Below are 20,652 nucleotides of genomic sequence, written 5' to 3' on the forward strand. Positions count from 1 at the left end.
ACTTATATTTTTATATAAAATATTATTTATTTAAAATTATAATTTCAAAAAAGAAAAAAAAAACTCTACTTTGGTGGAAAAAAACGTTTTAATAAAATAATATTGTTTTTAATTTTTTTTTAAATTATTACTTTTTAAAATGGGTTGTCTATTCAATCTATTAATTTTTTTTTATAAAAGTTTTCATGTCAGACATCACTATGCAACTTGACATCTCAGCTGGGCTGACACCTCAAGTAACAACAATCATCTGCCGTCACATGAAAAAAGTATTATTAAAAAAGTATTATTCAATCTATTAGTTTGTATTTTATATTTTTTAATGTAAACTAAATCAATCATTACCATTTTGATCATGTTTTCACAACACTACATTATTAGTATCTCAAACATTTTGTCATTACAGAAAAAACTATCATCGCTATTTATTTAAACTCACCAATATTAACTTAATATTTCAATAATAACTAGTTTTGATATAATCTCTTATTTGAAGATGTTATATTTAAATCATTGTCTATTACCAAGTATTTATTTATTGACAGAATGCTCACAAAATCAAAATGTCTTCATACTCATTAAGAAATCAAAAATGAAAAACTGATAATGAAATATTTTTCCTTTTGTTGAATCCTTAACATGATTTCTAATACACTCTGACATTAATATTCTTATAGAATTACACTCTCATGGTGGTGTGTTTGGAAATAGAAAAACTAGAAGAGGTGAAATTTGAAACTGATCAAATCCAAGTAGCTTTTTAAATGAGCTTTTGGTGATGAACATCTAAACAAAGAAAATGTGTACAAAGCATGACATAACTAAACAAAAACATTTGTACTTTCTTTGGACAAAGAAATTAGTAATCCACCTTTTTCACAATCCTATAACTACATTGTTGGGAATTATGAAAATGTCAACAGAGCAGAAGAACAGAATCTTAGCTAGCTTGGATGAGAAAAATCACAGCAAAAATTCCCAGGAGAAATGTGAAAAGGTTCAAACTATGCCCCAATGTAGAAGCTGCAGAAAAATGAGAATTCGACCTGCAGGTAAAGAGAAAGTATAGTTAAGGAGAGAAGACAAAAGGTACTTAAAACAATGTCAATGCAGCATGAGAAATATGGTGTACTTCTGCAAGCTCTTGAGGGCACCACAATATAGAACATTATCTGGTGCAGCCATCTCCGTATCACCATTTTCTTCTGGATTGATGATCCTCAGATAAGTTTCTTGGCCTAGGTACCACCTGTCCAGGTTTTCTGCTCTCAGGTTCCATGATCCAACGTTGTCAAGCGATATAAGAACTGCTGTCCATCCTCCAGGAAAAACCTGTCCCATGGCAACCAACAAACAGCCATTAACATAGAATTCACTCCCTATGCCTTAGCAAAGAAAAGTACAAATCATATGAAAAACTTGAAATGTTTAACACTTCCTAAATGCAACTTATTCACAATCATCATTGTGCAGATGATTGTTCTTACTTGAAGTGTCAGCATAGCTGAGATGTAAGTTGCATAGTGATGTCGAACATGAAAGTTTTATATAAAAAAAAAAGTATTATAGGCATCAAACCTTCTAGCTTTCGTGAACATTGGAAAAAATACTTAAAATTAACATGAGAAACAACTTTACTGTAAAAATAGTCCAATCCAACCATATCACCCTTTTACATTTAGCATAGAAATTTCTTACCTGCGTTGTGCTGCGAGATATTGCATCCCACTTGTTATAAGAGCCTCTAGAATTTTCTGTCCAATCACCATAGTCCATCCTGGATTCAAGAAATCATTTTATGAACTGTGATCACAGAAATATTGTGTACTCCAAGAACAAAAGTAAGGAAAAGAGATTCTCACCCAACTACAAAAAAGGAGTAGCCATCCAGATGAAAGTTTTGAATAGAGGAGTCATTGTTTTGCAATATAACCTCAATGAAGCCCTTGTACGTAGCATTGATAATTGATCTGTCAATTTTTGGTGTTCTGTTCATTGGCTTGCTGGGAAAATCAAGCTTATAAATTCCTCTTAATTGATGCTTGTCAGCAAGCCGAAATGGAAGGTCAGGCTTGAGAAATGAGATCCCATTAATAGTAGCCCGATTCGTACCATTAATCGGCACCAGTGATGTAACCTTTAACACATAAGTATCAGTTATATTGATGGAGCCATACCGAAAGGATCCTTGAGGGTTTGGACGAGCACCACTAGCAGATGTATTTTGTCTGCGCAACAGCCCATGTAAGATTCAGTTCATATGTAAAAAACATAAACAATGAACAAACTACAGAAACTGGTATATTTCTGTCCTTTAAACTTGTCAAGTCCCTATATAATCTTTCATGAAAATGTTTAGTGGTAGAAGAATTTGATAATAAATTATACATGAACCTCTCACGATTAATTTTCAATCCATTTGCTGAGCAATCAGTTAATTTAGATTGAACACCATGATATAACAGAATGAAATATGTTTACTTTATAGGGAATATCAGATGAACCAAAGGGTAAACAGTTCAAAGCATAACGCAACATTAACTGCATTCACTGTGATTAAATTCTCAAAGATATCAAATTCTGAATGACAAACCTGACACTTCTTGCTTGGTTCATCGAAGCTGTCTTGTCATAAAAATCATCTGGTGGGGGAGGTAGAGGACCACTTACTGGTCCCTTGGAATTTGAGTAGTGTAAAATTGCAACACCCGTAACCTTCTGCCAAAGTGATTCATTCACAAACCTGGCACTGGCAACAATATAGTAGTCTGTACTTGCATTCTGGTCAGTGGAAAGCAGAAAAGAGTAAGACTGGCCAGCATGAATATCGAAATTGGTAAAATTTGATTGAGTTGTGTAATGCCCCTCTGTCTCCGCCAGCAGTAGATTATGATTTTGAATTCGGAAATTCAAAGAAGTTGAGATTCCAACATTGTGGACACGAATTCGATAAGTTTTGCCTGCCATGTACATTTGTACTTTCAGTCAATACTCCAAAGCTATGGTAACATTAAAAGGGGGGGAGGGAAATAACTTGAAATGGGTTTTAAGAAACACATGAAGTCAGCAAAGACCAATCTATACTACCACACCATTAATCACAACAGCCTCCAAAATCATTAGTAGATGCAATATGGTAATGTGCTAAACTACTACAGTGCAGTTAGAAAAAGGAAGCAAAAAGCTAACATTTCCTAAGCTAACATGCAGCAATAAAAATCAGGAAATGGACATACATATGATCCTCTGAGACTGAAAATTATGGTACAAAGAGGACAGGATTGTTAAGTAAAGTGACTAAGTAACCAGTGGAAGCAATGAAAGGATCTGCTTGAAAATAAGGAGAGAAAAAAAGCTCACAGGCTTCATTGGTGAACTTAATGAAACCTTTCAGGTTAAATATAAAAGCTCATTCCCTATATAAAAGGGGAGATGATAATACCTGGATCAACTGTGATTTTTTCATAATCGATGCCACTAGGAACAAGAGTAGTGTTGTACTGGAAAGGTCCCTTCCCATTGATGAGAACACCATCTGGTATCCCTAGGTCTTTTCCACCATCAAGTGTTGCTCTAAGGGCCTATACATTAAAAATGAATGCATAATAGGAATTGAAAAAACAATCACAATGCATTCCATCTCCCATATTCACAAAAGAAACATTTAACATAAGCCAATGACTAACCGTGTGGTTCTGAGTATACCAATCACCAATGATAATGAAAATATCTCCATCTGGCTGTGCAAAAGGAATTGGGATGATTTCCCTATTGTTGATAACAAAGGGACCAAAGCCACCAGAGGCTCTTTGGAAGTTAAGAGAAGGGAAGTAAAAGAAACTCCCAATTTGATCCTTGACTTGGAACTGGTAAGTCCAATTCCATTTGGAAGGAATTGGACAATTTGTGCCAAGGACTCCATCTTGCCATGAATTTCGCCGCATTTGAACCCCGGGCCTACCACAATCATCAGTCACAAATTTGTTGAATTATAAAAACAAACAGACGATAAAGAAAGTGAAAACTAACATAATGTAACACTGGAACCAACCATGTCATGAGAAGTTCTTCATCCAATCCATTGTACACATTCACAGTTACATGGTTATTGGTTGTAACATTGATGAGAGGGCCTGGAAACTTCCCATCGACAGCTATGACCTGCGATCATATATTTTCCAACACTGAAATCAGCCAAATTTTGATCTAAATATTATACTTGAAGTAAAATTAACTAAAGCAAAAAGTAAAACTGTGTTTTAGGCTCCTCAATTTTGGGTTAAAAATGGTCTTATTCCTAATACTTAAAAAGAATGGTTTTGGTCCTTGTGCATTTGACATTTGATGAATTTCGTCATCATCAATCTCCAGTCTCACTGACAAAGTTATGGCAAGGAAAATTTACCAGATATAAAAAACACAACCAAAATCCTAGTTTTCAAAGCATAGGGAACTAGAACAAATTTTGACTGAAAATTGATAGACCTAGAATATATTTAACCCTAAATAAAATTACCAAAAAATTAACTTCAATAAAATGAACTGAGAAATTGAAGAACTTAATGGAAATGACAAAATAACAGAGAAGTAAAAAATGGGGGAAGGGGATTCAAAAACCACGTGCAGAATCTCACAAATCCCAATTAAAATCTCACAAGGTCCACATCTCAACCCTTCCACCAGCTTCAATATTCACTCATACAGTGTAAAGCACGTACTTCAACAAGATAAAAGCTTTTTTTATCTATTCTCTATTTCAAACAGGGGACTTTTGCAAGAAAACAAAGCAGGAGTAAAACCAAAACAAAAAGAAAAAAAAAAGTTTATCAAACAGAGACCATGTTTGACCCATTTTTAAGCTTAGCAGCAGCCCAATTCCATATACTGGTTTCACATGCATTCTTAACATTTAAACAACACCAACACACACATACACAAAGCTAAGCTGAAGAAAGATCGTAATTAAAAATAAAAAAAATAAACGTGTGTGTGATTGATAAATAGTACAAAAAGAAAACAAGAGCAACCCAGAAGAACCCTTCAAATAAAAAGAAGTGGGTTTGATGATTCGAGTGACCCAGATGAAAAAGCGACGGAATTTCAAATGGAAAAGAAGGTGCGGAGGAAGAAGGAACCTGTTGAGGAACACCCAGAGGGGAAACGGTGGTGTAGGAGACGCGAAGTTCAGTGTAGACCGTTGGGTCGCCAGCAAAACAGAGTGTTGAAAACAGAGCAATGTGCAACAACAGAGTGAAGGCAGAGAGAAGCATCTTCATGATGGGCTTTGAAAGTGTGTGCGCAAAACACCAAACGTTACCAATGGAAAATTATTGGTATGATTTATATAGCATGTTATGATTCTGAAAGTTTCTGGGTTTTAACAAAATCAAGAAGAGAGAGAGAGAGAGAAAGAAGAAACGGCTATTTGCATATTTCTAACGCATGGCTTCTAATAAGAGAAAAAATAAAAAAAAATAATAATAATAAATAATAAAGAATAATAATTTTATTTCAAAATTGTTTACCTGTGATTGGTGGAGTCTGTTCATGTTCTTTTTGAAACCATAAATTCAAATATTCTATATGCATTATTTAACGTAATATGTTTGTAGCATTCTTATGTTTTTCATTATTCTTTTTATCATAAATAATTTGTATCAATACTAGATTAAAAACTTGAGCTAAAATTACAAAAAAAATTATGAAAATATTAAAATTTACCATGAAAAACTAAAATATAAAATTGAATGTTAAAAAAACTAGTTTTAAAGAATTTTGTCTCATGTTTTTAAGAATTATTGTGGTTAGATTCTTATTTCAAAATTCTTCGTTGATTTCAAAGTCAAAACAAAAGTCTTCCATTTTATTTGATTAATTCATTAGGATGATTTTTTTAAAATAACTAGCTTTAGAGAAAGAAAAAAAATAAGTAACTATTTCGGGATAAAATGTCATATGGATAAAATGCTAAATAAAAAATAAATAAGTTTGATATTTTAAAAAATTAAGTATTCAAAAAATAATTTTAACAATGCAATGAAAGAATTGTACATTTTCTTTTATTAAACAAAATTCTCATTCTATAAAGTTAAAAATATCTCTGATTTCCTTCCTAATACTCACTTCAACGATAAAATTTAGAAACAAAATAAATTAATTTTTTTTTATCAGCAACAAAATAAATTAATTATTTTTTACTCATCGTGTTATTTAAATTGAATTTTCTTATAAAATCTATAGTGTAAGTTTGATATAAAAAGTATTTTTTTTATTCGCAATAAAACATGGCATGATTTTGTTTTATGTATTGTCTTTTAGAAAATATTTCGAACACAAATTGTAAAAAGAAATAAACATATGTATAATTATCAATTAAAAAATGTACTTTTAAACAAAGATTTAATTATATTTTAATATCTGAAATTTAAGACAAATTTAGTTTTAGTTCTCTAAATTAAAAATAAAAATAAAACCACTTTAATTCTTCAATTTTAAAGAATATGTTTTATTTCTTAAATAGCAAATGTTATATATTAAAATGGTTCTTTTGAAACCATTTTGAATACTTAATTCCTGAATTTGAAGGAATAAAATTGTATTTCTTGAAATTTAAGACATATTAAAATGTTGTTTGAATTCAAAAAACAAAGCAAAAATAAATAAATTTAAAGGTTAAAAAACATAATTAAACCTAAAATTAATCATTTGTTCTTTTAGCATATAATTAATTGAGGTCATACATGCTTAATTCCTATTTAAAAACATTAAGTTCAAATTCTATATATGGAAAACATTCAACCATAAAAGTCAATTCCGTGTATGTAAACTAATTTAAAAAGGAATATAAAAAAATTATATATATATATATATATTGAAATAGAGTTATGATTATAAAATACATATATGAGATATTGAATAAAGAAGGGAAAAAGTACATTAAGTCAAACTAAAAAAAAAAGTAATAATTATTATATATAAAAGGGAAGATAATATTAATTTTAAGAATTTTATAATTAAATTTAAATTTAATAATATAACTTAAATTTTAAAAATGCATTTATTTTTTTTATTTAAATTCATTCTATTTTTATTATTTTTTTAAGAGAAGGAATTTGCTTGGTTAGGAGTGTGAAAAGTAAAAGATTGATTTGTAGTATATTTGAGACTTTGACTTAATAGAAAAAAAATGGATTTAAATAGAAAGTTTATTAGTATACGTGATTAATTCAATTGAACTAATAAAGGTTAGAAGGTTATTTTTAGTATAATGTCAAAATTACCTTTAAATGTTTTTTCTTAAATATAAATATTTTCTTATTAAAAATGAAAATAAATTATTTCTTAAAATTATTATTTATTAATTCCTAATAATAATTATAAAAATAAAAAACAAATATTAAATATAAAAATAAATTAATTATTTATCGAACCATATTTCATTTTCTCTTTTAAAAAAAATCCACAAATTCTCATAAATTACTTAAATTATATATATATATATATATATATATATATATATATATTCTTCACAAATAATCTAAATTTTGGAAAATGACCTTAGAATTGATGACAGAAAAGTGGAAAAGTTTTCTGGTATTAGCAATCTGAAAAAGGGTCCACATTCTTACTTACATTTATTACTTTTTGCCCCACATTACAATTTATTCCTTTTCTTAGTTTTATAAAACAAATAATACAAACTTTATACATGTATTTGATTTAATTTTTATACATAAAATATATACTACTAAAATATTATTGAATAAAAGTAATTTTGAAAATAAAAAAATATTAATTATTATATTGAACTACATTTAATATTATTTTAAAGATTACAAAATTATTAGTATCTAAATTACTTTTTATGGTAAATAAATAATTTTTAAATTAGTACTTAATCAGCTATTAAGATTTTAACTACTAATTAATTAAATTTTAAAATTGGTAATTAAAATTTTGATAACTAATTAGATACTAATTTATAAACTATTTATTAATAATAAAAATATTAGATAAAAAAATAATTTATGAGATGGTATCTATTTAATGATTTTCTTGTAGTAATATGATTAATAAGTTCAATAAATATTGTTAAAATAGACATTAATAAATTAGGATATTGTATTAAAAAATAAACTTTTAAATTTAATTTAATTTTATAAAATTAATTTAAAGTAAAAGATAAAATGTATACATTATTTACATAATATAATTTGATGATATTTGTAATCTAAGTTCAAAATTTGAACAGATTTTTTGAAGGCATTGAAATCGGCATGCTATGATCTTGAAGCAATAGTGTAGGAATTTAATACCCTTTGAAATTACATTGATAATTTGGTAAGTTTGTAATGTATATTTAATTAGTGTGGTTTTTTGTGTATTAACAAATAATTTTCTCTGATAATGATGTATATCAGCATTGATTGCCACTATTTCATTGTCATTTTCTGTAATTCTAATTTCTTTTGAATTTTTATTATTTTAATATTAAACTTATTGTCTCAAACAAAATTTTAAACAACTAAGTTTCTTGATTAGTGGTTCTAAGAATTTTCTAAATATTGGTGGTTCATATGGTTTTTTATGTAATTATATAAATTACAATTTAACCATTTAGTTATTTATTTCTAAATATTAGTGTATCTTTGAATTATTATTACTTTTTAAACTTTTTCTAACTTAGTTTATTGTCATCATTATTTTAATTAGTGTGTCAAAGTGATGAGAATCAACTCTTATTACAAAGTAAGTTGTTTTTCAAAGAATTTGTATTTTTTCTTCTTTTAGTTATTTTTAGGAGGTACAGTAATATGTTTTGTTTGTGAAATCATGAATAATTTAATTTCTCTAACTTATTTTTCTTAATTTTTAAATCAATTCTTTGAAGAATATCAGAATTAAGGAAAGAACACGTGAATAAAAAAAGCTATATAATGATTTAATAAATTGGTCTTTGAGTATTTTTTATTTCTTAACAAAACTTAGAAAAAGTATAGCTTTTAATATGATTAATATGATATCAATAATTTTAATAATAATATTAATATATTATTAGTAGTATTAATAATATTATTATTATAATCTAAATGTAAAATCAGTTTGTAACACCTAACTTTATTTACCTACAAATAACGTTATTAAAAAAACTTATTGACTCAACGCATAAAAAAATTATTTTCGTCAAACTATTTCACTATTATATGCGAAATAAATTAAATCTTAAACTCTAACCTATAAATTTTAAATTTTATTTTACTTACTAATATAATTAATACATAAAAAAATCATAAAAATTTAAACCTAACTCTTAAATTATAAATCATAAATCTTAAACTCTAACCTCTAAATTTTAAATCCTATTTTACCTACTAATATAATCAATAATCAAAAAATTCATATATAAGTTTTAAATTATCTATAATTCCAAATTTTCAGGTAAAACAATTTTTTTTTTTTATAGTGGAATATGAGCTCCATAAGTTGGTTGACCTTTCACAAATTATGGAAAAGTTGTGGTAGCAAGACTTCTCCACTTGTGAATTAAACAATCTCTTACATCAAAAAACGTGTTCTTTCTCCCCAAATATTCAAAGGAAGGTTTATGTCTCGGTTTTAATGAAAAAATAATTAAATTTTTAAACCAATTTTGAATTTCATTAATTTTTTGTTTATGAATGTAGTTGTTTCTAGAAAGGCACAATTGGGCAGATTATTATATTTTCCATACCTTTTTATTCATTCAATGAATTGACCTTAGCATATGCCACTTCCTTTTAACTTACATAAACATATTTATCAGATTGTTGCACTTCTTTTTAAACCATTTATGAACCCTTATTAGATGTATTATTGATATTATAATTATTATACATTTAATATTGAAATTTATAATATTTTATTTTAATTTTTTTATAAGATGTTATTAAAAGTTAAATATACTTTTCATTTATTTTTAGTATAAACTTTAAATATCTTATATATTTAAAATAAGAAAACTATTTAAATAAGTTTTTATCAAAAAAAAAATTATATGATAAGCATATTTTCAATGTGAATTATATTATTCACATAAAAAAATAAGTCAATTTAAAATATTTTAATAAGTTTATGTTGAAAAGTCGTTTGTCAAAAAGAATTACAAAAAAATTTACATGTTACAAATATTTAGAAAATATAAATTTAAACTAAGAATTTAGAAGGTATAAAGTTTGAAGAATAAAACCAATTTTGCTTGAAATTAAAAGAAACTAAAAAATATTTAACCTATTGTTAATTATGGATTTGAATATATATTGATCTTTGTGGCGTGCAAGTTTTGGGGCATTGAGGCAAATGGGTTTCACTATCATGGTGAATGTGTTGGGAGCAATAACATCTCAATCAAAATCATTAACCAATCAAAACAAAGAGTGGTGTTAATAAGCCACCAAGTTATCATCATAAATATTGGTTTGTTGAAATTCTTTCTTCCTCATCTTTTTCTTCCTACACTTCTAAACTATACAAAAATATCAAAATAACCTTATAATAATATCATCATAATCAATTTTAAACTTTCTTTTAAATTATTCATAACATTTATAAACTACGCAATTCAAAATTATATTTTCAATTACTTAATCTACGATCATGTGATAAAAATATATTCTATATTGTGTAATTTTAAAATATTCATACTTCGTGATTCTAAATATAGTTTTGTATTGTATAATCTCTATTATGGATTACCTAATCTGTAGAAAAATTGTTCTTAATTATACTACTGAGAATATATTTTTGGATAGACTATTCCAAATTTTCTATTTTTTTAATGTATTCCAAGAAGAATGAGATTTTTTATTTAAATAATGCACAAATGGTATTTTAACAACTCCACTACATGCATGTGGTGCAAAAATAAAGTATTAGAGTTGAGGAAGAAGATGTTCAAAATAAAATAAAAGTAGTGATATGTATGCATCTTAATAAAAATTGAATTTTCAATTTTATCTTTTATAAATATGTATTATGAATGGTAGATTATATAATGTATTTCTGATGTGAAAATACATTTGTAATATATAATCTATAATATATTAATATATTTTAGAATGTGTATATTTTGAATGATATTTTATAGATTTAGAAATACATACCAAAATATGTAATTTGGAATCTATTTTTTACGGACATTTTTGTCATTTCAACCTCCTCATGGAGGTGCAAGTTTAGAAACATGGGGTATAAAACGCAAAGCCCTAAAATATGGGTAGCCCAAAGTAGAAGCCCGTTAATTAACCTCTGGTCCTTGGCCCACGTTTATGGCAGAGATGTGGTAATTTCTTCCTACACCTCCATGCTTTCTTCACCTCCCTGCTTTCTTCCTGCATCATCTCTGTAGGAGAGGTTGCAGTATAAGATAATGCCATGGGAAATAGATAAAGAGAAAATAAATTCGTCTTTTTTTTATACTGGGTCCTTTTTCTATTTGAATAAAATACTTTTTTTTTTATTAGATATAGAAAAACACAATCAAGTTTATCAATAAAAGAAATTGTTTGATGCATAATTCAAATTTTAATTTTGGAGAAAAACCAAGTTAAAATTGAGAAGCTCATCAATTTTTTGGGAAGAACCTATAATTTATCTGTGTAAGGGCAAAAACAAGAGACCATTGGACAGTACTTGGAATTGGTTAAACCATGTTGGAAACGAAATAAACTATACTGAGAGAGGTAAATACCCAATATCATGGTTAAAAAAATAGCTTTCTGCAGAAGAGAATCCTTCAAACTTTGTAATTTGCAAACCACACTTTAACAATAAAGCAGTAACGATTATAACAAGAAGATTAAACATACAATGCAGTTCCTACACGTGTTGCAGATTTTCAATTTGGCCCACATGCATGAAAACTCATCCTATACATGTAAACATAGTCAGTTTGGTCCCAAAGTGTAGCACACAACACAACCAAGTTAAAAAGTGCAAATGTGGTTAGCAGACAACATATGATAGCAGAATCAAACTGGTTAAGTTTGTACTAATAGGAAGCAATTTAATAAACATTTACGTATAAGAACAAAATTGAGAATCCGTGTCTTTAAGGGGATTAATGTTTAAATTGACAAGTATTTTAGTTATGGAAATTTTCCATCAACGAGGATTCACACTTTTGAAATTAAACAACAAAATATGGTGATGATGACACTGTTCCATCTAATCTTAGTTTTTGTACTTTAAGAGAAAGCATGAATGAAATTAAAACTGACCTGGAGGGTTTGGAAGAACCTACTGCGTTTGCGAAGGTCACGAATGATGCCTTAAAGTTCTGCCTTCTTCCCCTTCTACACCCAATCGTCGACCACACTGGTGTTGGGATTTTCGAGAACAGCCTCTGTTTATTCCTCCTGCTGCTGTATAGGACCTGCTCGCGGCTGCGATTCTGCGAAGAATCACATATTGGCTCCACATATGAACAGAGAAATGCTGAGACCAGTACTCAACTTCAACCTCACGAGGCTATATATCATTGTTGGTATCATTCTCCATGTCAAAACTTCATTGATGCTCCCTTATCCAATCTGTTGTTGTAGAGCTCAAGCTCTACCCAGCTACATCCGGCGACTTTCTTCACTCCAGTCCCCATTATACTCTTCCGAATCTTGTTAGCATCATCCCATCGTTCAGAACTGGCATACATGTTAGACAGCAAAGCAAGAGTACCAACACCAACACTTTTCCCCTTGAGGTGTCCCTTTATCCATTCAGACATCTTCTCATTGGCATGGATTTTGCAAGCCTGAAGAAGAGCTCCCCAAATAGACCATTCAGCTTCAACAGGCATTCTTCTAAGGAAAGCCTCGGCTTCCTCAAACAAACCAGCACGTCCGTACATATCCACCACGCAACCATAATGCCTCATCTGTGGCACAATGCCATAAAAATCCCTCATTGCTTTGAAAAACATAACCCCTTCATTCACCAACCCCGCATGGCTGCATGCAGACAACACCCCAATAAAAGTAACATCATCAGGCTCAACCCCTTCAACCAACATCCGTGAAAATAGCTCCAATGTTCTTTTCCCATAACCGTTCATGGCAAGGCCAGAGATAACAGTGCCCCACGAGACAACATCCTTGTGCACAATCATCTCAAAAACCCTTAACCCCACTTGCATATCTCCACACTTCACATACATGTTGAGCAAAGCATTCCCAATAATTCCATCAACCACAAGGTCATGTCGTGAGTCAATATACGAATGCACCCACTGCCCCAAACTCAATGCTCCAAAAGAGGCACACGCTGATAAAACAGTCACTATAGTTGCCTCGTTAGGTTCAGCTTCTGCACTATACACCATTCGTTTAAACACACCAAAAGCCTCCTCGCAGTGGCCACCACGCGCGTAGCCCATCAACAAAGTGGTCCAAGAAATCACGTCCCTCGTAGACATTTTATCAAACAGGTTCTTCGCATATTTCAACGACCCACTCTTAGTGTACAAGTGCAACACCGCGTTGTCAAAAACAATATTCGCGTTGGCAATCACCCTCACGCCGTAAGCGTGAACGGACTTGCCGGGTCTCAGAGCCCTGAGAGATGAACACGCGCACAACGCGCCGACTAGGGTGGCTGCATTGGGCCTGACAATTTTGGGCTTTGAGTTCATTTTTGAAAAATGGTGAAGGGCTTGGGCCTCGAAGCCCGATTTGGCGAGGCCCGATATTAGTGAGGTCCATGAAACGACGCCGGGGGAGGGAATTGATCGGAAAAGGTTTGTGGCGGAAACGACGTCGTTGTGGGCGAGGTAGCAGTGGAGGAGCGAGTTCTGGATGAAGATGTCGACGTAGTGACCAGATAGAAGGAGACGCGCGTGGATTTCGAGCGCTTTGGAGCGCGTGTGGTGGGAGGAGCATGCCTTGAGGGCGTAGGTGAAAGTGTAGTGGTTATGGGAGAAAGGGTTTGAGAGCATTTGGTTGAAGAGATGAAAGAATGCATTTTTAGAATTTGTTAGAAGTGAAAGAAAAGGGTTCAACAATTGGGGATTAGGGTTTGTGATGAGTTGTTGTTGAGCACGAATTGCTATTTCATTCAGATTCTGAGCCTTCATGGCATCACCCACTAACGTATTACCTAATTGCTATAGATAAATTTGTCTCAATGAATAAATCAAATCATTGAAATTCATAATTTTATAATTACTAATATTATAAATTATAATTATTTTTTCATTACTCACATTTGAATCAATGTTCACCTATTTTCTATTTTTAAACAAAAGACTTAGAAAAATAAAATTAAACATTCTATTAAAAAAAATAAGAGATTAATCATACTAATAGGAGTGGGTCAACATAAAATATTAGGATTCTCATTCTTGATATTCATGGAAGAAGAGAAAAAATTAATGAAATGAATGCGAAAAATAACTTTTGATATCATATTTAGACAATGAAATTTAAGTCAATCAACCCTACAAAATCGTTTTGGTAAGATGATATTTGACCCCACCTATATAATATAATTTGTTCTTTTTTTAATTCATATGAGATCTCTAACATATTCACTTCATGTCAAGTATATTGAGCGTAAAAATCAATGAGACCTCGATAATGAATGACATGATAAGTCAAAATCTCGACTATGATAGACTATTAAGAAACACTAATGCAACCGACATTTTTTATGACGGTTAAATCAGACCTTTTATGTTGATTTTAGAATCGGCATATAAACTTTGAACGAAAGTTTGAAATAAAAAGGTACTTAAAATAGGAATGAACCCCAAAAACTTTAAAGTAATCTAGGTCAATGTTCGAATACAAATTATAATCAAGATTTCGTTATATATTGGCATGAGACTATATTTCAGAAATGTACATTATAGTTGCAAGTAAAATTGATAAATCCACCATATATCCAACTAGCATTTTAGTGTACAATACGACAAGAAAGAAATATAATACATAATGTCATTCATCAATTACATATCCAATATTATGAATTAAGATAATTTAGGGGGAAACAACCATTTGCTCTAGCTAATGTTAACTTGTAATGAATTCCTAACAAAGTGTTGATAATTCAACCAAAATTCATTAACTTCATGAATGATTGTTGATCTACATGTGTCAATAGCAATACATAAATCATCACAATGATAATGAGAATAATATAAATAAACAATCTTCAATGACTTTGATCAAAGGGAAAGGGACGTAGGAAAGCAGAGTTCAATTGCCAAATCTTTAAGGAGATCTTAATGTTTATATCAGTTGCATTGTTGAATACAAATAATCTTGCAGCTCCATATATTGCTTCAGTTGGGTAAACTCTACTTGTGATCACTCTTCTCCCTCCTTGAGCAAAGCTCTCAATAATTGAATGGTCAACCTGATCAAATTGGAAAGTTAATTGTTACAAAAAAACATGTGCATTAATCAAAACAAAAACATAATTTCACCCCAAACTACATTTGAACATGCATTTCCTATATGAAAACTAAATCTAAAGAGAAAACCAATGATAAAAACTAAAATAAGTAATATAGCCACATGCCAAGTGAACAAGAAGTACAATTCACACTTACCAATACCCTCATTGACAATTTTTCATCACTGAGGATTGGAATGTTGCTGCCATAAATTGCCTTTGAAACATCAGAAGCCTTGGATGATCTACATCAGATCCAACAACTCATTAGCATGTTTTTTCTTTAAAAAGAGAAAATTTGTATTACCAAGTGCAATTTCTCACCTTGTTTCATCAACACAGAAGAAAGTGGTAGTATTAGAAAGACGAAAATAGATTGGAGTTTGTTCAGAAAGTGAGTCATCTGCTATTGCCAGAAGACCAAATGGTCCAAAAGCACTTCTGTCAGTGGCACCACCCTTTCCACAACCCATGTTGTTCTTACCATTACTTTTGGAGTTCAACCATTCAATCTCAAATTCAGCAAATATGTCCAACTGAGATGTTTTTGGTAAATGAAATTAGTTGTTGATGAGTACAATTATTCTGAGTGACAATGCAACAAAACATTTGAGTAAAGTTACATAATTCTACAGACAAACCTGTGTTGCTAGGCTTATGTTTAGTGGCACAACAGAGCCAGGCTTAACCACCATTCCTTCAAATTCATCACTACTTAGTCTTAAGCTTTCTACTTCCTCTACTGGCCACAGAAGCAAATTAGTTCTAGTCTTGTTATCAAACAACACTGTTCTTGGAATTGTCTGATAAAACAGAAAACATGGATTTAAGGTTTATGTTCACATAAAGTTATAAACTCAACCATGAAAAATCATAACATTTCATCAATCACTTCTCCATGTGAATTTCTAACTTGACCAATACATGATCACAATTTAAACTAAAATCACAATGAAAGTTGAAGAAACAAAAGATAGAATCAAACTTAGAAGAAAAAAAATGATACCTGAAGAGAAGCCCAACCCTTTCTTAAGTCATCACTTTCTATATCAGTTTCATTGACCCAACCCCACAGAATTCTCCTCTCTTTTTCTTCATCATAGAAACTCTTTGAAGCATAGTATCTTCCATAGTCCAAAAGCAACCCGATACCCACATCCATAAACGGGTCATCGGGTACCCACGTGTCATTTTCAACAAAATAGGTTCCAAGTGCATAACTATCTACCCTTTTGTCATCCAAACTAGCTTTTAGAACGTGCTTAACATATGGCCCATTTACTGAACTATCCAAACCCTTCGACCCGTTTATCGAAACCGGGTAAAAGTCCACACATTCCCACATACCCGTACCCGGAACTGCATGCAAGTAGTGATCGTTTGGCTCAAAGTTGATGAAATCAGTGGTTTTGTAAACTAATGAAAGGCCCGTTTTTCCTTTCTTTGACCCGATTGTGATCCTCCATTTTCCATCCGACCCGATCCAACCCGTGGTCGGGTCCCGAAAGTCCTTGGAGCCAATACCGGGCGGGGGCAGCAGGATCGGGTTACCCGGATATTTGACCCAATGGAGGAGAAGTGGATCAGATAGATTGGCAGGGTATGCAAGATTTTGCACTTGCACGTAGTGATTGGTGTCACCTGTGTAAAGCATTATGATTTTGCCACCTGGCAGAATCGTGGCCGATCCAGTCCATACACCGTTGATATCATACCAGTCGTTGGGGACCATAGCAATGGGTAGATAGAGCCAATGAATCATGTCCCTTGATACTGCATGCCCCCATGTGATGTTCCCCCACACAGCTGAATCAGGATTATACTGATAGAATAGATGGTACCACCCCATGTGAAACAATGGACCTGCAATCATATGATAAAATCTCAATCTAATCTCATTTTTCTTCTTCTTTCATCCTTCTCTATTTTTTAAAGCTTAATAATAATTAAAAACATATACAACTAATAATATTTTTAAACCCTAATAAGCCTAAAACATCTCTAGTCAAATGAGTGACCTGATAAAACACTCAATAAGATAGACTCGAAATGACTTTAATACTATATTAAGAAGTTGATTTTAAGCTTAACTCAACCTCATAAAATTGACTTATGAGGTGAGGTTTATACCCACTTATATACTATAAAATACTTTAATTTCTAATTGATGTGAGATTTCTAACATATACAACTAATCATAAACCCTAAATCCTAAACATATATAACTAATCATACTTTGATTTTTGATTATATGTTAATACATCTCCTATTCTATCAATTTAAGCTATTTACTTTATCTTGTATTAAAACAATTCTAAGTAGCCATAAGATGTCACCCTCCTAAGTTTGCACATAAAAATTTGTCCTACTTTTAATGAAGATTACAAGTTTAGTGAACTATAGAAGTTCCTGAACTATCAATTAATTAAAAATTTACATGTATTTTTTAAAAACAATTAGTATAAAAGTGTATACACTTTATCTAGTATAATATTTTGTGTTAAATAACATTGTAAATATCTCCAAACTCTTTGCATATATCTGCTTTTTTTTTCAAGATTTGATTAAATATATTATTTATACTAGATATGAGACTCAATTTTAGTTATATGGAGATGTGATGTCTTTTAAATAAGAAATAAGAGTTGAAATTTATTTTTAAGTTAAATATATAAATTAAAATTTTAATTATTTAGTTATTCATTTTTAAAGGTTTACTATTTTTCAAACTTTTTTCTGTAAATTGTCTGTGACTTTTTTAAAAAGATTTTGGATTTGATTCTCATCCTTTTTCGATAAAATAGCACATTATGCTTTGATTTTAATGTTTTGTTATTTTGTGAGATAATGAGAAGATATATAATTACATGTATTTTGTAGTAATTTAATCTTTTATATCATGTAAAGAGGATAATTCTTTTTCTGTTTATAATATTTTCTTTTTCTAGTTCTGGTAACTCTGAATCTGAGAAAGTAGATATACACCATTTCCATGTTAAAGGGAGTAATGGTTTATCTACTTTATATTTATAATTTCATATTTTTATTTACGTAAAATTAGTATTTATACTTTTTTTTTAAGTTTATATTAAATGCTTGAAACAATAATAAGATTCAACTTATCTAAAGTAAGTAATAAAGAAAATAAAGTAAAAAAATCTTATTCATTAAAAAAAATGACAATTTTTACCAGAAATGTTCATCAATTTTATCCACTTAAGAGTTCAAGTTAAATCAATTAAATTATTTAAAATTTTAGTTTAATTAATCTAACTGAAACCAAACCAATCTAATCCAATAAATATTATTTCAAGTATTAGACTTTTAACTTACCAATTCAACGGAACATCAATCAAATCAATAATCTATTTTTATCACATAAAATTTTTATATTATAATTGTATATATTTTTCTAATTATTTAGTTTATAAAAATAAAATAAAAAATCTTTATTTTTTCTAATTATAGAACTGTGTGCAAATTGTAGATAAAATTATGTATTTTTTTCTAAAAACAAAATTTTATATATTTAATTAATTGAACTAGATGATTCAAATCCAATAAACTTATTCTTAATATAATTTAAATTTTATTTGATGCAAATTGAGGGATCAAAATTCCTAAATTTTACATATATAAAATATCATAAGTATATATTAAAAATTTAAGGTGAAAGTGAATTAGAGAAATTCCATTTTCTAATATCTTGTATTTTATTTATGCTAACATTTTGTGTATCTCCTTTCATATAACTCACACTATGTTTAAATGTTAGTTATTATTATTTTTTATTAGGGACAAAATATTTAGTTTAGTGACTGTAAAAAATTATTAATATGTCACAGAATATAAAAGTAAAAGGAACAGAAAATAAAATTGAGAAATAAAATGGAAAAGCAACATACCATCTGGATCTGGAGCCAATTCAAGCAAAGATCATCAGCACCAAACATGAAAACCAACAAGACATTGACTGTTAGACACTTTATCAAACAGTATCATTAAAAAAAAAGAAAAAAAAAAGACACAATTGAAATAAAGTTAAGTCGTGATATATTCACAACTCAATATTTATAGATTCTTCTTACATTTTTATATATATTTTTAATTTCAACCATAACTTTCTAAATATATGTTAGTTCTTTTTTTCATTTTTTCATGTATACTATATTATAAATTTTACAAACACTTCGGAAATACTTTTAAGATTATACAATCCATAATATATTTTAAAATGATATTTTGGATTGTATAATCTGAAATGTATTATTGGATTTTGCAATATCTTTCGGATTTTACAATTCAAAATATATATAGTGGTAAAGAGTGCTATGGATTGTACAATCCAAAAGAGAATATATATATTTCAGATACTATAATCTAGATACTAGAATCTAAAAGGTATTTCCAAATCTAGAAATATTTTTTAAATTTTACATTCCGAGAGGTGTAAATAGAAAAACAACATTTTCAGATTATAAAATTCATAATGTATTATTTTTTTTAAAGACAAATGATCTTCTCACATAACCTATGAGGGTGTATGGAAAAGTTATGGAGTTACAAGAGAAAAACAACCCTAAATTGATCAGATTAATTACAACAGTTAAAAGTAGAAAGAAACAATCTTAAAGTAGAAAGAAATAATCTTTTATTGAAATGTAAACTCATTCGAGTATATACTTGTGAAAAGTAACAATTTTAAGTAAAATTTTATGATTTGAAAAGTTGACGTGGAGCAAGCAACTACTACAAAACGTAGTTATAATCTTGGTAGGTGAAGCAAATAAGCACACACACACTTACCATTCATCCAATTTTTTTGTGGTTGAAAATGAAAAGCTGTTCTTTGCCAAGAAAACATGGCGTTGGTCCAATTATATGAAACTTTGTGGAAAAGGGTTGGAATGGACTTGGGTGAAACCCCTTGAGCCACCCCTCTAGCAGGGGAGATGTTAGGATCAAAAGGGGTAGTTTCTGTGTTGCCAATCTCCATTTTTTCCAAGTGGTTTTGGCTCTTGATCATGATCAATGCAAACAATGACATGAGAAAAACAATGGAGCAAAGTATCACAAGGATACCCTTTGAAGGTTTATGGCCATTCTTGTTGAGTCTTGGTGGGTGATTCATCAAAGGGGTGTGTAGATCATGGGGGTTAGAAAGATTGGCCTCCATGTTGTGCTTGAGCTATGGTGGAGGACTTTGGGGTTTGTGATTGTTGCAATGAA

At 29.8% G+C, this 20,652-nt stretch overlaps 3 protein-coding genes across 5 annotated transcripts; all 3 read right to left on the reverse strand.

Moving 5' to 3' along the window:
* Positions 1-731: 731 nt before the first annotated feature.
* Positions 732-5,454, reverse strand: LOC137834635 (monocopper oxidase-like protein SKS1). The gene is made up of 9 exons (XM_068642719.1): positions 5,136-5,454; positions 4,052-4,161; positions 3,687-3,957; positions 3,443-3,581; positions 2,594-2,960; positions 1,863-2,228; positions 1,699-1,777; positions 1,133-1,332; positions 732-1,046 (listed from the first exon to the last, which is right to left on the reverse strand). The coding sequence occupies exons 1-9, from the start codon at positions 5,274-5,276 to the stop codon at positions 941-943; spliced, it is 1,779 nt and encodes a 592-aa protein (XP_068498820.1). The 5' UTR covers positions 5,277-5,454; the 3' UTR covers positions 732-940.
* Positions 5,455-11,147: 5,693 nt separating this feature from the next.
* On the reverse strand, positions 11,148-14,136 carry LOC137834637 (pentatricopeptide repeat-containing protein At2g29760, chloroplastic-like). Of its 3 annotated transcripts, XM_068642721.1 has the most exons (3): positions 12,255-14,136; positions 11,844-11,903; positions 11,148-11,377 (listed from the first exon to the last, which is right to left on the reverse strand). In XM_068642721.1, exon 1 carries the CDS (start codon positions 14,099-14,101, stop codon positions 12,536-12,538), a length of 1,566 nt encoding a protein of 521 aa, XP_068498822.1. In that variant the 5' UTR covers positions 14,102-14,136; the 3' UTR covers positions 11,148-11,377; positions 11,844-11,903; positions 12,255-12,535. The 3 variants fall into 3 exon arrangements, with proteins under 3 accessions (XP_068498822.1, XP_068498823.1, XP_068498821.1); XM_068642722.1 differs by lacking the exon at positions 11,844-11,903 and having other exon boundaries at positions 11,148-11,366; XM_068642720.1 differs by lacking the exon at positions 11,844-11,903.
* Positions 14,137-15,053: 917 nt separating this feature from the next.
* On the reverse strand, positions 15,054-20,652 carry LOC137834638 (beta-fructofuranosidase, soluble isoenzyme I-like). Its single transcript, XM_068642723.1, has 7 exons — positions 20,230-20,652; positions 19,329-19,337; positions 16,430-17,286; positions 16,065-16,226; positions 15,748-15,959; positions 15,581-15,668; positions 15,054-15,384 (listed from the first exon to the last, which is right to left on the reverse strand). The coding sequence occupies exons 1-7, from the start codon at positions 20,597-20,599 to the stop codon at positions 15,181-15,183; spliced, it is 1,902 nt and encodes a 633-aa protein (XP_068498824.1). The 5' UTR covers positions 20,600-20,652; the 3' UTR covers positions 15,054-15,180.

Source organism: Phaseolus vulgaris, chromosome 5, assembly GCF_000499845.2.
Source record: "Phaseolus vulgaris cultivar G19833 chromosome 5, P. vulgaris v2.0, whole genome shotgun sequence".
Taxonomy (NCBI): domain Eukaryota; kingdom Viridiplantae; phylum Streptophyta; class Magnoliopsida; order Fabales; family Fabaceae; genus Phaseolus; species Phaseolus vulgaris.